At 55.9% G+C, this 15,951-nt stretch overlaps 1 protein-coding gene across 7 annotated transcripts in view; it reads left to right on the top strand.

The window, feature by feature from the left end:
• KCNAB2 (potassium voltage-gated channel subfamily A regulatory beta subunit 2) overlaps window positions 1–15,951 on the top strand; it is an 81,913-nt gene that overhangs the window by 38,249 nt on the left and 27,713 nt on the right. The window contains exon 1 of one of the 7 annotated variants that reach the window (XM_035019929.1): window positions 2,278–2,726. The exons of the other annotated variants lie outside the window; for them this stretch is intronic. Within the exon in view, the coding sequence (XP_034875820.1) occupies window positions 2,509–2,726 (218 nt within the window). The 5' untranslated portion in view covers window positions 2,278–2,508. Of the gene's footprint in view, window positions 1–2,277; window positions 2,727–15,951 lie in introns of those variants that run through there. 7 annotated transcript variants of the gene reach the window in all.

Below are 15,951 nucleotides of genomic sequence, written 5' to 3'. Positions count from 1 at the left end.
CCCCCGCCCAGTTCACGAGGCCTGCTCCCAGCTGCACCACCAGCCCCTGCCGAGGCTTGTCTGCACAGCTTGTGCAGTCAGCCTCTGCTCATCCCACTTCTCAGACATAGAGACTGAGCCTTAGAGCCGTCAGGGGGCCTGCATGGGTTCCCCTGAGTAGGTGACAGACAGGGCTGCCCCTGTCCAGGACCTAGGTGCTTAGCCACACCGCCGTCCCAGCCCCAGGACCTTGGCTGGACTTCCAGAGCCAAACCAGACCAGGTTGCTTTTTGTGGGTAATGTCTTGAAAGCTAATGGTTATTGATCTCGGCCTGGCTGGGCCTGGCTGGGAAGGTGTGCGTCTGAAGTGGGTCCTGCTTTTCGGGAAGAACCGCCGGAGCCCCAGCCTGCCAGGCTGCTCTTCTCTGAACGGGGACCCCCGGGGACACCAGAATTGGCCCGCCTTTGCCCCACGCAGGACGGGCAGCCGGCCACACGGCCATGTCTAAAGCAGCTGCCCCACACTGCCCCGCCCCTGGGTATGCTTGGGGGGGGCAGCAGGCAGGGAGGGAGGGAGCTGTGCTGCTGTGTGTGGGCTTCCATGGCCCCATTTCCTAAGACAGCCCCCCATCCTGGAGCCCTGGGCCCCTCCACTGCCTCCAGAATGACTCTCCTGGACATGGGAATTTTCATGCCAGGGACATCTCTACCTTCTTTAGCATCCATCAGAGACCTTAGTCTAAACCCTTGGGGGACACCAGATGTCCTGGGCCCTGCAGGCCCCCTCCCTGTGGATCTGAGCCACGGTGAAGGGGAGTCCTGGCCCCAGAGGCGCCCACCCCGCCCCCTCAGGAGAAGGCACGCTGCTTAGAGCCTCAGGCCTGAGTCAGGGAGGTGCTGTTGACCCTGCCAGGGAAGGCCGGTCTCTGCGGTGGGCACTGAGCCTCAGTGGTAAAAGCAGACAGAAAGGTCCTCGCCCTCCTGGACCTGCCTTCAGGGGATCAGATGCAACAAACAAGACGATTAGAGAAAACTCTAGCAGGTCAGGTGAGGATATGGCTGTAGAGGAAAATTACAGCAGGAAAGGGAGCTAGGAAGTCAGGGTGGGGGGTGGGGGAGAGCTCACCCAAGGAGGGGGCTAGCCCAGGGCACCACCTCTGCCCTCAGGGACAGAGCCGAGGCCTCTGCAGCGGCCTCACCTCCCGGGACAGCTTTCCCGGCCCCTCCCAGGGATGATGGAACTTGCTGCCCTTGGGGCTGAGGTGGGGACCGTGCTGGTTCGTCCAGCTGCCTCCAGGATCCTGCTCTGCTGCTGAAATAGCAACTCCCATCCCAACTTCTGTCCTCGGTGATGATGCTGGGGCCGCCCTGCAGGCATCCGAGCCAGGGCGGAAGGCTGTGGTCACGTGCAGGGGGGCGTCCCCGAGTTGTAGGGCACCCCTGGCCCCGCGACCATGTCCTTGCTGCCCAAAGGTACTGCAGGATGTGGCTACGCGGCCACAGCGCCCTCCGTGGTTCACTCACTCACGTTAACACAGGTGGTAGCATTCTGTGCGCACGCTTCTTCCTCTTGCCGTGTGGTCTTTTCTTTACTACTGTCTCTTAGGACTCATCACATCTCAGCCCATGCAGAGAAGCCTCCCTGAAGGCTGCACAGATCTCCATTCCAGGGATGGACTCTCATTTCCGCAACCAGTTTCCCCGCTGATGGACATCTGTGCTGTTTCTGGTTTCCGAGAGGGTAGTCCTCGCTCAGGAGGACAATTTAGCAGCAGCTCCTCACATGTCAGCTTTGCCATCTCCCCGTCTGTACCAAACCTCTGTCCCTCTCTTGTCACTCCCCCCGCCCCCGTCCTTACATGCATCCCATTCGGTCTGGGGCAAAATGTGTGGATTGTGACATACTCAGTTATCATGGAGGATGGTGCCCAAAGAATCTGCCAGGGCCGTGGCACTTGCTACAGGCAGAGAACATGTGTGTGGATCGCGTCCCCCTTTGTATGCCTTCCTCGGGCGGCCTCCTCCCGCATCACCACCCTAGAGTTTGCTTCCGTGACAGGCGGGCGCACACTCCTTCCGGGAGACAGCCCCGTGCCTGGTTCGACCTTGGGCACACCGCCAGGGAGCACTGTGACGCGGTGGCTTTGGCGGTGGGGGGCCGGGCTCTCTGCATGCTCTCCTGCCCCTGTTTTCATTTGGAACCCCTTTGCGCTCTCGCGCTGGAATGCAGCTTGGCCTGCGCTTGTCTCGGGGCTGTGAGGGCAGAGGACGTGGCTTAGCCAGATTCCCAGCCGGGCAGCTTCGAGGACGGAGAGTCTGGTGCCAGGAGCAGTTTTCGTCCAGCGGCCCGGCCACGGGCGCCGAGACCCGTTGTGGCCGCTGCGGTTGGAGGACGTGTGTCTGCAGCACCCCTGCCCCGGGCACAGCACCCAGCCGGGCACCGGGGGGGAGGCAGCGGCACCGTCTCTAACTCAAGGCCACCCGGCGTTTCCCGTCTGGACAGCGGCAGCTCCCAGGCCGGGCGGGACCATGTTGTCCATGACGTACAGCGAGAGCCTGAGGAGCGTGAACAGCAGGTGTCACTCGGACTGGGCCCTGCACCCCGTCCGCCAGACCGACAGGCCAGAGCTGCAGCGGCTGTGGGAGGTGCGGGCGGCCGCGCAGGCCAGGAACATGGAGAGCTTCCTCCGCATGCACGGCCTCTCCCTGGACGGCTGCACCGCCCGGCACACGGGCATGAAGTACCGGTAAGGGCCGGGCTGGGGCCGGGCGGGAAGCGCTCCGGACACGGCAGGGGCTGCCGGAGAGCTGCCGCCCAGGAGCGCGGAGAGGGCCGTGAGCGGACACTGGGGTGATTGGTTCGTGTTTTTAAAAAAGCCCAGCCACGTAGAAACGTATGAAAGAAAACCAAAGTCTGCTCTCCACAGGATAGTCCTGCCCTCCCAGATAAGCACTGTGACCACTTGGACTTGGGCTCCGTGGGAGAAGAACGTGCCTTCTTGAAAACACTGCAGCACTGGGGGTTAAGCGCGGGGTTTTCATTTGCCTTCTTGCACCATCCCTGGGGCAAATGAATGATTAGGGGCTGGCTAGACACGAATTAACAAAAATGCCTCTCTGCTCGTCACCTCTAGCAGTAAGTTCGTCCTGGCACCAGAAACCCGGGCTGCGTCCTGGGGGCAAAGTTGTGCTCCCCTCTTGTGGGACCCTAAGCTGGACCGTCCGTCCTCACGCGGGGCAGGTTTTCCACAGGCGGCCTCTGAGGTAGCTGCCTCCCCTGAGCTTGCGTCGGTAGCTGTGGATTCGGCGTCCCCTGTGCTCTCCAGGTGATAGGCATGTAGGGCTCACTCTCCTTGGAACTTCAGAGGGACATTCTGTTCAGCTGGCTCGTCTTTGAAATCAGCATCTGGGGCAGCACTCCGGTCGGCCCACTTTCTCCAATGAGAGCCTCAGAGAGTGGCCAGAGAGCCCCAGAGCCGGCTTTTGCATTTATAAATTGCATGCTTTTGTTCCTTTGTTAAATTTTAATTTCAAATGAACTTTTTTTTTAAGTATAAGTATATCCCACACGATATTTGGGTCATACTTATACTAAAACATTGTTTGTCTGGAGTTCGGATTTAATTGGGTGTCCCGTATGTGATCTGGTTTCCATCTAACACAGGCCCTGGGGTCTGTCTGGCTGCTCTCTGGAGGGGAGCGCAGAGACCAGCCCTATTGCTTTAACATTTGCTCCCATGGACAGTGTGTCTGGACCATTGTTTGAACCAGTGGTTGCCATTTAAAGAAACAAAGCACTTCTGCTGTGAGTCCATTAGATGGCAGAATTCTTAAGGTTTTGTATTCTAAATCCAGCTGTAAGCAAGGGACAAAGTATCAGCTAGTTTGGCCCCAACAGCTCCTAATTCTAATGGAAATTTCTCAAGAGGGAGATGAGACTGGGGGGGGGGGGGGGGCACTGGTCATTGATACTTGTCATTAATTCAGCAGATGTTTATTAAGGGTCTGTTGTCTCAAGGTCGCCTGGGTGGCTCAGACGGTTGAGCGTCTGCCTTTAGCTCCGTCGTGATCCCCAGGGTCCTGGGATCAAGTCCCTTGTTGGTCTCCCTACTCAACAGGGAGTCTGCCACTCCCTCTGCCCCCCCTCCACTTGCTCAGTCTCACATGTGGACTCTCTCTCTCTCTCAAATAAATTAAATCTTTTTAGAAAGGGGGGTCTGTTGGCTCCAGATGCCACGCAGACAAGATGGACAGGGTCCCCACCCTCATGGACGGCACATTCTCGTTCAGGGAAGCAGAGAAAAAGCAAGTAACCACCTAAGGGAGTAAGACAGGCCAGGCACAGCTGAGACCCGAACCATCTGGATAGGGGACATTTGACGATGCGGGGTAGAACCTTCCAGGCCAAGGAGACAGGGGTACATCTGGCCGGTGTGGCTGGGCCGGAGCAAGGAAGGTGGAGGGCAACAGGATGAAGCGGAGCCGCTGGAGCTCATCCTCTTCCCCTGGGAAGACCGCAGCCCTCCGTGGTGGATACAGTTCATGATGGCAGGTGCACTGGGGTGAATCGTGTCCACGCTGAACCCCAGAATGTGGCCTTGTTTGGAAATAGGGTCATTGCGTTTGGAATCAGTTAAGATGAGGCCCTCCTGGAGTAGGGTGGGCCCTAACTCCGATGACTGGCGCCCTTATAAGAAGGCCATATGACAACATACAGGGAAGAGGCCACGTGTCGGGGGAGGCAGAGAATGGATGTGGCCACGAGGTTGGAAACACCTGCAGCCACCAGGAGCTGGAAGAGGCAGGGGGGTCATCCCCTGGAGCCTCCGGAGGGAGACGTCCCTGCCCACACCTGGATCTCAGACTTCTGGCCTCCAGAACTGGGAGAGGATCAACTTCTGATCTTTGAAGTGCCCCCCCTCCAGTTTGTGGTGCTCCGTTTGGGGAGCCCCAGGAAGCTAACATGGGGTGGGGGAGACGGGAACAAATGTCTTATTTGCCTGACACCCCAAGGAAAATCTGGGCCGCATCTGAAACGTGGGGAACTAGCCAGGGGGCTAAGTACCCAGGGAAAACCCACTTCCCAAGGATCAGAGAGGAACAAAAAACCACGGCGCCTTTCGAATTTGATGGGCCAAAGGTTGTCACACCCACGTGCCTCCTTCTTTATCTGGCGGATTTCATCTTGCTGCCTCCAGGGGGTTTGTGGTTATCGGAAAACGGGGGCCTCTGCAACTAAAGCCCCCAGTTATTAAAGATCCCAGATAAATGCCTCTTCACAGCCACCGTCCCCGCCAGCAGCAGGGCTGCAGTCCGTTAAACTCCGTCTTAAATATTAATGTAAAAAAGATAATGCCTCCAGATAAGCCCCCGCTCGATGGAGCACCGGGACAGCTGTGCCCTAGGCCTGGGCATCTTATCAGCTGAACTGGGCTCGCAGCTGGGAGAAGAGCTTTCCTGTTAACTTCCTCCATGGCTTCTTCACTTTCCTCAACTCTTGTGGTTTAAAAAAAATGCATCAAATTTTTAAATCCGCACAGTGCCTGCAGAAGCTCCCCTTCCCACACCCACTGGGGGGTAGCGATGAGGGGGGTCCCAGAGATGTGGCCTCAGAGGCGGCAGCAGCTTCGGCCACGGGCTGGCTGGAGGCGTTCTGTTCCTCCCTGCCCCCCAGGGCACCAGGAATGCACCCCAAATCCCCTCGAGGTCCGCATGGCCCTCGCCTGCTCAGATTTCAGCTTAGACCCCCTTACTCTCACTCAGGAGGCTCCTTCCTTCTGGACCTGGAAGGCGCCAAGCTCATTCCCTCCCAGGGCCCTTGCACGTTCTGGTCCCCCAGGTTTTCTCAGGGCTGGCTCCCTCCCGTCTATCACATCTTGGTCCTCGGGGAGACTTTCCCGAGCACCGGATAGAGTAAAGGCCTCCCAGACCATCCTCAATCCCACTGTCCTGTCCCGTTGTCATCCTCACACCCCCTGCTGGCCCTCTTACCTGCAGCCCCTATGAGCAGAGCCTTTGTTCCCAGCACCAAGAACATCCCAAGCCTCTGCAGGTATGGGCTGGACGGTGTTGAATGGTCTTGGCCCTAACCCCCTTTCCAGAATATTCCCCTGCAAATGTGTCTCGTCCCTGCTGCTTCCTAGACAACAGGACTGGAGGCAGCATCTGCACCTGTAATGCAGCCCAGACCAGGAGGGCGGGGGGACCCTGGGCAGGGAGGCTTGGTCATCAGCTTCTGGGGGGGTGGCGGGGACTGGCCTGCGTGCCTACGAGCTCTGACCCTGGGCCATCGGCTCTTACCACGAGCCGGCACGATCACCAGGCAGTACTTGGTTTGTGGTCACGTTCACTGAGCAGACTCTACCTAGCTGCTCGGTTATTCACAGGAGATCCCTTGCAGCTGGGCCGTCAGAGAGGGCTTCCTGGAAGAGCTGAGAATCCAGGTGTGTCTCAGAGGACAGATGGGCAGGAGGATAGGTAGGCAGGAGGACAGGTGTGTCTCTGAGGACAGGTGGGCAGGACAGGTGTGTCTCCGAGGACGGGTGGGCAGGAGAGCTGTGTCTCCGAGGACGGGTGGGCAGGACAGCTGTGTCTCCAAGGACGAGTGGGCAGGACAGGTGTGTAAGGATGAGCAAGGATGGGGACCAGGGGGGTGGGTTCTGCATCATCCACCTGGAAAGTCAGGGGTCGGCACAGCCCGATCCAATCCACAGGCAGCACCAGGCAGTCCCGCGGGACGGACCCCCAGCCCTCACCCTTTAACCCGAGGGTCTGAGAGCAGGAGCTCCTCCATGGGAGGGGCCCCGACACACTGCTCACCTCCCAGCCTGCCGCCTCCGTGGATGAGGGCGGACCCAGCGTCCGCCTCCCTGCTCAACCTCTCTGTGCCGCAGCTTCCTCGAGTGTGAGCGGACCAGCACAGCGTCCACCTGGCGGGGTGTGGTGGGACTCAGCTGCACCAGGAGCACCGTTTCAGTGTTAGCCGGTGTCTCAGAGGTGCTCCTGCAGGTGCCAGAAGCACTTCCTCAGGACACAGCATAGCTGCTCTGTCCCGGGCATCAGCTAAGAAGTGAAAGGAGCTGACTGGCACCAGTTAGCTTTTTCCCCTTGTAGGGCTGTTAGCGCTGGACGTGACTGGGGTGTGAGGTCCGGAAGGAAGCCCCCGGGGGTCTTCGGCTCTTACCTACCAGACGACACCGCCTCCAGGAAGGCCACCAGTCTGGCACCTTTTGCTTAGAAATTTCAGAAGCAGGACCTCCCATCCACTGGAGAAGCCCCCAACTCATCAGCATCCACCCCACCCCTCTCCTGGGGCAGGAAGTCACCTTTGGGTGCAAAATATGCTCCATTCGGCACCGTCAGGGCAGCCTTGCTGGTACGGGGAGGCACCCTGGCCTCTGCAGGATGCAGCTGCTCAACCTCACTCTTTTTTTTTTTTTAAGACTTATCTATCTTATTTTAGAGAGCAAGTGAGCATGAGCGGGAGGGGCAGAGGAAGAGGGAGCGAGAATCTTAAGCAGACTCCACACTTAGCGTGGAGCCTGATACGGGGCTTGATTTCACAGACCGTGAGATCAGGACCTGAGCAGAAACCAAGAGTGAGGCGCTTAACCAACTGAGCCACCCAGGCGCCCCTCATCCTCACTCTTGAGTGAATATTGCAGTCTGTGCTCTTAAAAGTTATTTTTAGAACTTCTACTCCAGGCCTCAAGGCTTCCATGGGCCTCACTCTGGATGATGGGGAGAGTGCCCGTCACCTCCCACTGTGAGCCTGTCCCCATCTTGGAGGAACGGGCCTGGCTGGGGCGAAGCTTTCCTGTCTCTCCTGCCCTCCCGGGGCAGGTGGGACACAGGCTGGATCCCAGGTGGCTGAGCCGGAAGCTTCTCTTCCAAGAAGCTCTCTGTAGTGGCATTCTGTGGACAGAGAGGAGAGCTTTTAATTGGGGTGGCCACGCCTCTAATGAGTCATAGCAGGAACTAGCTGTTCTAACAACAGCAGGTACTAGAGAGTCAGAAAACCCCCCAAAAAACTGTTCCGTGTCAAAATCCACCAGCCACACTCGATGCTTCTGCTCAAAGCCCATTTCAAGTCGACCAGTGCAGGTCTAGAATTCACCCTCCTCACCTAAACACGTTCCAAAGGAGTGGCCCTTTCGAGATGACCTTTCATCATGGCAAGTTCTGGTCAAGGGTTTAAGCTTCCAGCTTTTCCACTCTTGTCTAATTCTTGTGACCTCCTAAGAGTATTGCAAGTCATGACCCCTGTTTTAAGGCAAGTGAAAAGTTACGGACTCTGGCCAGCCTTTAAACACCCACCTGCCCATCTTCTCCCCATGACAGTTCTCTGCTGAGAACAGCATCTTTGTCCTGGACTTCCCCGGGGAGTTCTGAGGTCAAATATTCACGTCCACCGTTTCCATGATACATTACAGTGGGATGGAGCGAGGGCTGGGGTTCTAGCACAGGACCTGCTCAGTCCTACCAACATCTGGAAGGGGTGCTCCTTGCCAAGCGGAACCAGCAAGTGGCTCCTAGCACGCTGGTGTATCGCTGGGTAGAGCGTAGTTGGTGGCACCTGGAGAAGGGACAGGTTCCTGGTGCTTGGGGGACTGGCTGCATGTGTTTCTGAGGTGATATCAGAGGGTAAGGAGGATTTCCAAGGCAGAGAAACAGGAAGAGTGCTCCCACAGGGAACAGCAAGAATAAGGCCCAGAGGCTTTTGAAGCAGATGACATTTTTTGGGGGGGGGCAACAGCTTTATTGAAATATAATTCGTATACCATACATATGTTTAAAGTGTATAATTCAATGATTTTAGTATGTTCATAGAGTTGAACAAAAATCACCACAATTTTAGAACATTTTAATCTCTCCAAAAAGGAACCCTATACCCACATGAGTTATCACTCCCCACAACTCCTGATAACCATGAAGCTACTTACTGTCTGAGTGGATTTGCCTATTTTGAACTTTTCATGTAAACAGAATCATAGAACATGTGGCCTTTTGTGACTGGCTTGTCTCACTTAGCATAACATTTTCAAGGTTCATCCATGTTGGAGCATGTGTTGGTGCTTCATTCCTTCGTATGGCTAAATAACATTCTGTTGTATAGATGGACCGCATTTTGTTTATCCATTCATCAACGGATGGACATTTTGGTTGTTTCCACTTTGGGGTTATGATGAATACTGCTGCTATGGACATTTGTGTTCAAGTTTTTTGTGTGGGCCTATGTTTTCGGTTCTCTGGGCACATACCTAGGAGTGGAATTGCTGGGTTGTATGGTGAGGCAGATGATATTTGACACACTATGGTGACTAAGTCTTTGTGAATGTCACTTAACCTGGAGCTGCTTAAAGCACACCATCTGAGGGACCCCTGAGGAACAGTAAGATGCCAGATCTGATAGTTTGCCAGAGCACAGAGAAATGAAATATATAAGGAAAAATGAAGTAGGAGATTTCCACATCCCCTAGAGCAGGTGCACAGCACCACTAGAAGCTCTTGATAAAAACACAACTTCCCAGGCCCAGCCCCAGAGCTGCTGATTCAGTCGGTCAGCATGAGACCCAGGAATCTGCATTTGTAACAAGTTCCCCTGGCATCCGGTTCAGGTACAGGTAGTTGAGCAGCTTTTCCCTAGACCATTAGCTCATGAGCCCTGGAAGGAGTGGAGGCAGAGTCTTTGCCCTCTGCAGCCTCTTTGGCAGGCCTGTGGGCTTCCTAAAGGCCAGGGCCCAACTTGAGGAAGGGCTCAGCTGCTGAGTAGGGTCAACCCTGCAGGCTGCCCTTCCACCTTCCCAGCCCTTGCCACTCGAGAGGGTCAGGGAGGGCCAGGCAGGCCTGTGGCTGATGTGGGCAGGTAAATGAAGAAGGCAGAGCTGGACCTCTGGGACCTGAGGGGGCCCCTACTGGCCTCTGAAGGTGGTATCTGTGACCCGCCAGGGCTGCCTTGGCAAAGGCCCCAGCTCTGTCCCTGGGTCTGGGTATCATCCTCAGGGGGTGTCTCCTTCTGCTGCATCAGGCCTGGGGAGGACAAAAGGGGTACAGTTACCAGTTACCTCACCATACAACCCAGCAATTCCACTCCTAGGTATGTGCCCAGAGAACCGAAAACATAGGCCCACACAAAAAACTTGAACACAAATGTCCATAGCAGCATTATTCATCATAATAATGGGGGTAGAGTGGGCCTGTACTGAATCCCACCTCCAAAAATCCTTCATGCTTCAGGATCATGGGAGTACATACCATTTGTGATCTGACCATGCTCTGTCATCTACATAGGACACAGAGAACACTGAGGCTCAGAGAGGAAGTCACTGCCCTAGGCTGTGCAGCTCAGGAGCAGGGAGGCCGGGACAGGAACAAGATTTCATTCTTAACATCCGTGTCAAAAAGGCAGGGCCAGGGCTGAGAACAAGTTCAGGCACCATTCGTCATGAACATCTTTGGGTGGATTCTTCTCTGGGTCCTGTCAGAGCAGAGGGTAGACAGCCAGCTGGTGTGGAAGGGCCCTGGGGGTCCAAGCTGGGGGAGAGAGCATCTTCTCAGACCACACCCCTTATTTTGTCAGTGGAGGCCCAGAGAGGGCAAGCCCCCTGCCTGTGATCACACAGCAAATTAGCAGCAGAGCCTGAACAAGACCTCAACCACCTGCTCTCTTCCTCTCTTTCACTGCCCCTCCCGCATGGCAAGAAAGAACCCAAAGAGCAGTTTGGCCAGGGCTTACCTTGCCCCTACTGCCCCTGGGGGCATCTCCTGGGGTTTGAGGACACCTCGTGAGCTTTGTTCCAGGAGGAGAGCCTCGCTCCCACCTTCATCCTGAACCCATGAGTGTGGGAAAGGAGGATGGGGTAACGGAGAGGTGTCTGTCTTCATCCATTCATTCACGCATTCATTCCAGAAGTATTTACTGAGAGTCTGCTGTGAGCCAAGGACCGTGGAGTGCTAAAACTTCTCAGGTCTCTGGTCCACGACCCCCAGCTCTCTCTGCTCAGGTCATCTGCATTATATCATCTGGACAGAGGAGTCTTTTCTCCACATTTCGGAAGATTTGGCTTCTCCCTGCACCAAACCCTAGTGGAAGCCCCACTTTTCTGGGTGCAAACCCCAAGCAGCTAGAGCTGGCCTCGGCCGGCTGCCTGCAAGCTCAGCAGTCCTCCCGGCTGCAGCGCCTGCCTGTCTGAGTGCCGGCTGTCAGCCTGGAGCAGCCAGGGCCGGCCTCCCGGGGATCTGCCAGGGCAGGCGGCTGTGCATCCCGTGTCATTAATAATGAATCGCTAGATGCCTCTTGCACTTCTCACCGGTCACCTAATTTACTTGGTGGGAGCCCCAACAGCCCGTGGTGTGCAGAGCCGGGAGTTGATCTCTGGGAAGCCTGGAAAAGCAGCTGCTCCCCGAAACGCCCCCGGCAGCAGCCTGCTTAGCCCCCAGGCTGCCACCCTGATGGGAGGCGCCCCCCCTTCTCCCTCGGAGGACAGCGATGTCACGCGGAGGTCAGGAGTAAACTGGCAGCCAGTCACCGGGGGGCCGCGTCCGGCACGGCTGGGGGCTCGGACAGCCTGAGCCAGGCCAGGGTGAGGGTAAGGGAAGGACCTGCGGAGCCAAGAAAGATGTGAGGGGAGAGGAAATGGCTCCCCCTCCCCACCTGGATTTCCGGGTTCCCTCTGATGAGATCTTTCCTAGCTGGATTCTGGACATTTGATCGCCTTCCCTCGGACACCGCGCAGGATTTTTCTGTCGTTGCTTTGGGAAATCCTCACTCCTGAAGGAACACCTCGCAGCTTCCTGGCTTTCTGGGATAAGGTCTTAACCTGGGAGAAGGAAGGCTTCTAGAGGCCTGGAAGGAGGGGGACGCAGCCAGGAGCGGGGCACCCGGCCTCGGCATGCAGGTGTCCTTCATGTTTTCAGAGCACAGCCTCAAGGGCCGGGGCCCCGAGGAGCGGCTGGGCCGTCCGGCGGCCAGCAGCCCCAGCCTGGGCTCCCGTGGCCGCTTCCGCGCCGTGGCCATGGTGGCCCGGAGCCTGGGGCACCTGTCCACGCAGAGCCTCCCGTGCACCGGTGACAACAGTGTGAAACAGCCTGGGATGGAATATAGGTATGGGCCCCGGGGGTGCTTCGTGGGCTTAAGGCTGCCCCCCCATCACCCCCGTCAGAGAGAGCCAGGAAAATCTGCAAATCCGTTGTCAGTTGTGGGCACTTGGCGTACTGAGAAGCTGGGGCGGGGGCCGGGGTGGGGGGGCTCCTAGCACTGTGTAGACTGGGTGAGAAATACCATCGCGGCTCAGGGTCAGCCCCAAGCTTCTTTCTTCACCACCGCTGAGAGGAAGGCCGGGGCAGGGGGGCGGGAAGGTGCTGAGGGCTTCTCTTCCTTCTGCCCATTTGTTTCCTTTGACAGGGGCGGGGGGGCGGTAACAATAACAAAGCCTCCCACGGAGGACCCTGTGATCCTTTCTCTTTCTGGGAACACCCCCGACACTGGCCACAGGCGTCCTGCCCTCCTTGCCCTCCCCAGAGCACACAGGGCCCCAGAAGATGCCCTGTGGGTGGTCTTTGCGGTTAGGGCATCATGACAGGTGTTGGTTTGATATTCAGGGACCATTGGGTGAACCACGCGATGAAATTAATTTTCCCTGCCGGACCTGAGCTAGACCCCAGGCCCAGGTTCCTCCACGGGCGGGACTACCACTCCGCAGGGCACAGAGCAGTATCTGGACTTCCCTGCCGGTGGCTTAGCCCCGGCTGTCCTGTGTACCTCTGCCTGGGCTCAGCCCACCACCTGGCTCCAGGCTCTCTCACCATGGCTTGTATGTGGAGAGGGTGTCAGGGGCAGGGACCTTCCTCCCGCTCCTTGCATATCCCTTGCTCCACCCTGGGCCTTGCTCACATGCTCGGCGGATGCACCCAGGTGGAAGAGGAGTGTCGAAGCTTTGTACAAAAGACCTTTGGGGGCAGGGTCGTAGGGCACCTGGCTTGGGGGTCTGGCCTTTCTTAGCCCTTCGCCCTTTCTAGAATGGGGAAATGATGTTTTTACAACAAACAATCTGTATCAGCTGGACCCAAAGAGTCACATAGGCTCAGAAAGAGCCACAGAAGATTCTAGGTAAGGGGAGACAGTAAGGAGAGATGCTCATTAGGCTAGGGGCTTTGCAGATTCCCTGTATTTGAGCACAGTGTCTGGGTTTCTAGCTGGTGGTGCAGCCAACTTGAGAAGTATTGAGAGAATCACTCCTGACAACCGAAATGTAGAGCTCATACCTCCCCCAAACCAATGCCTGAGGTGGGACCCACGTGAAAGAACCGTGTGGAGTCCCGTGCCTCCTGGAGATGAATTTTGGAATAACTCTGAAGTCCTTCTGCCTCTCTGCCCATATCCCCTCCTTACCCGGGTCCTTGGGGGCATTTGATATTCTTTTATGAGCCTCTGGAGGAAAAGCTTGTGTTCCCACCCTCTAAGCTCAGTGAGGACAATCCAGAATGGACTTCTCTAGTCTAGAAGCCCTGCTGGCTTATATCTTTTATTAAGTGGGGATTAAAAGCTAAGAGTAAACACACTATGTATTTCGAGTTAGATACCTGTTACCTGCTGCTACTTTTAAGTCAGTCCTGGGATCATTAAAGGAGTTAATATAAGTGAGACCATTTCTAAAAACGTGAAGTGCTATGTAAATGGAAAATACGGGTATTAACATGATTTCCTGCTGAAGATCCTATGATCCCTTCAGGAGTAAATCTCGAAGAGCCTGGGTGCTCGAGATTACTGTGTGTGCGTGTGTGTGCGTGTGTGTGTGTGCGTGTGGGTCTGCCCATGGGCACACGTGTGCCTATATTTGCACGTACATCTGTGCACTTGTTTGTGCAAGGGGCAGGGAGGGTGAGACAGACAGTAAGGGGAGATGCTTATTAGGCTAGGGGGTTTGCAGTCTGAGGAGCTGGGTTCAGATCCCAGCCCCAGCACTTCCTAACTAGGGGACCCCCATCTGTCCTTACATGTGGCCTGCTGAACTTTTCTCGACAGTGTGGGGGGAGGAAGGAGGGTTTATACACCTGCAGGAAGTGTAGTTTCATAGAGGCTGAAGTGGGAGCCAGAATCCCAACCACTGGGTGCCCTTGGTAAGCACAGACTACCTGCCTTATAGGAAGGTACCTGCCCCACAGGGCTGCTCCATCGTGACTGTTCCAGGGCCACAGCTAGGATGCAGATGGGGGCCATAGGGGGCTTGATTGCTCTTTACCCCCCCCACTCTGACCACCTCCTTAGGAAGCTGGCCAGGAGGCAGCCTCCAGCCACACCCTTTGGTGTTAAGGGAACTAAAAGTGGGTGGCCAGAGTACCACATTCTTGCTGGAGGGCCCAAGAGGGCCTCAATATGGGGGAAGCACGATGCCAAGCCCTGTGAATCAGGGGAGGGGCCAGCATTCAGCCCCAAGGGCCTCTCACCCCCCGTTTACCCAGCAAACACCCCTGAGACCTTGCTGATGTCAGCTACAATCTGGGGATGAAGACCTAGAAGCCCAGGCCTGTCCATAGGGAGCCTGGAGTCTGGGAGCGGGACAGACCTGTCAAGAGGTCATCACCCCACCAATTTAACAGCTGACCAGAAAACACCCTGGCTCCCACATCCATCACACCAGCTCATTAAGGCCACGTTGCTGTCTGTCACAGGCTCAAAGTGTTGTCCTCCACCCGCATGGCTGAACTGAAAGGCCTCGGACTCTTTTTAAAGGACCTGTAATCCCCCGAGTCTGAGGTGCAATATCAAGGGGCGCGGAGCGATTGGTTCCCTCCTCCGGCAGAGGTTAAACCCATGAATCCTCATTAGCATTTTTCCAGACCACAGGAGAGACATAAGGCAAATCAATGGAGACTAACATTATTTGGGTTTAGGGATTTAGCCAACTCTTTTATCAGTATGTCGACTTTTAATTAGGGGAGAAAAATCTGTCGGAAACGATGTTCGAGTCTTGGGAGTTTCAAGGGGCAACGTGTCCCCAGCCCCTGGTCCAGACGAGGAAGAGATTTGTGGCACTCCCCACCCCCCGTGAACAGCCGTATTTATGTAGCTTTTAGCCCGGAGACACCCTGTCCCTTCTCATTCCTTCTCCCGAGGCCTGGCAGTGGATGGCAGACCTAATACCGTCATTTTATCGGGGAGACAACTTGAGCGGGGTAATTACAGCATCACGCGGTGTCCTAGTTTCGTTAAATTATTCCTGTGGGCAGTGGGTGGAGAAGCAGCTGGAGAGCCGAACGCCCTGGGTCCCAGCCCATTCTGGTGGACAAGGGGTGGCAGGCACCCCTTACAGCCACAAACCCAGGCGGGCTCTGCCCAGTGTTCTGGGCTCTCGTCTGTCTCTTGCTAAAGCTGCTCGCCCCCCTGAACACGCAGCACGTTCAGGCATCTGGTTCCACGCTGGTAAAGGGAACTTCAGGAGGACATACCTAAAACTTAGTCATCCACTTCCTGGCCAGGAAACTGCTCCCCGTGGTCACAAGTGGGAGTTAGTTTTGCAGAGTCAGGAGCTCAGCCTCCCTTCCAGCACCTGGATTTATCGAGACCAGGTGCCCGAGGCCCTGTGAGCGCCCGTGCATTGCAAACAGGGTTCTCAGGGTTTTCATGTCCTGCACATTTCCAGGGAAGGGGTCCACAGCCTTTATCGGTTTCTGAAAGGGGCCTGTGACCCCCAAACAGTTAAGAACCACTGATCAGAATCTTCCATCCCTTTTGCTTCCTTCCCAGACTGCTTGTAAGCAATGCCACAGGTCATTTCTAGCTAGCGTGGGGAAAATTATCTGCACTGTTAAATAGGCCTGGCCCGATGCATGGTCTATAGATGATGCAGGTGTGCCTTTCTTCCTTTTTTTAAAAAAATGACTGTTTAATTCCAGTTTATGTATAGACAACAAAACAAAAATTAACTTTCTGCTTAGAAGCAACATCAATTCAAACATGATTTGAAGGACATA

This window comes from Mirounga leonina, unplaced genomic scaffold, assembly GCF_011800145.1.
Source record: "Mirounga leonina isolate KUSES-001 unplaced genomic scaffold, KU_Mleo_1.0 Mir_173, whole genome shotgun sequence".
NCBI lineage: Eukaryota > Metazoa > Chordata > Mammalia > Carnivora > Phocidae > Mirounga > Mirounga leonina.
The sequence above is the reverse complement of the archived record's forward strand: the minus strand, read 5'-3'. Positions and strand labels throughout refer to the sequence as shown.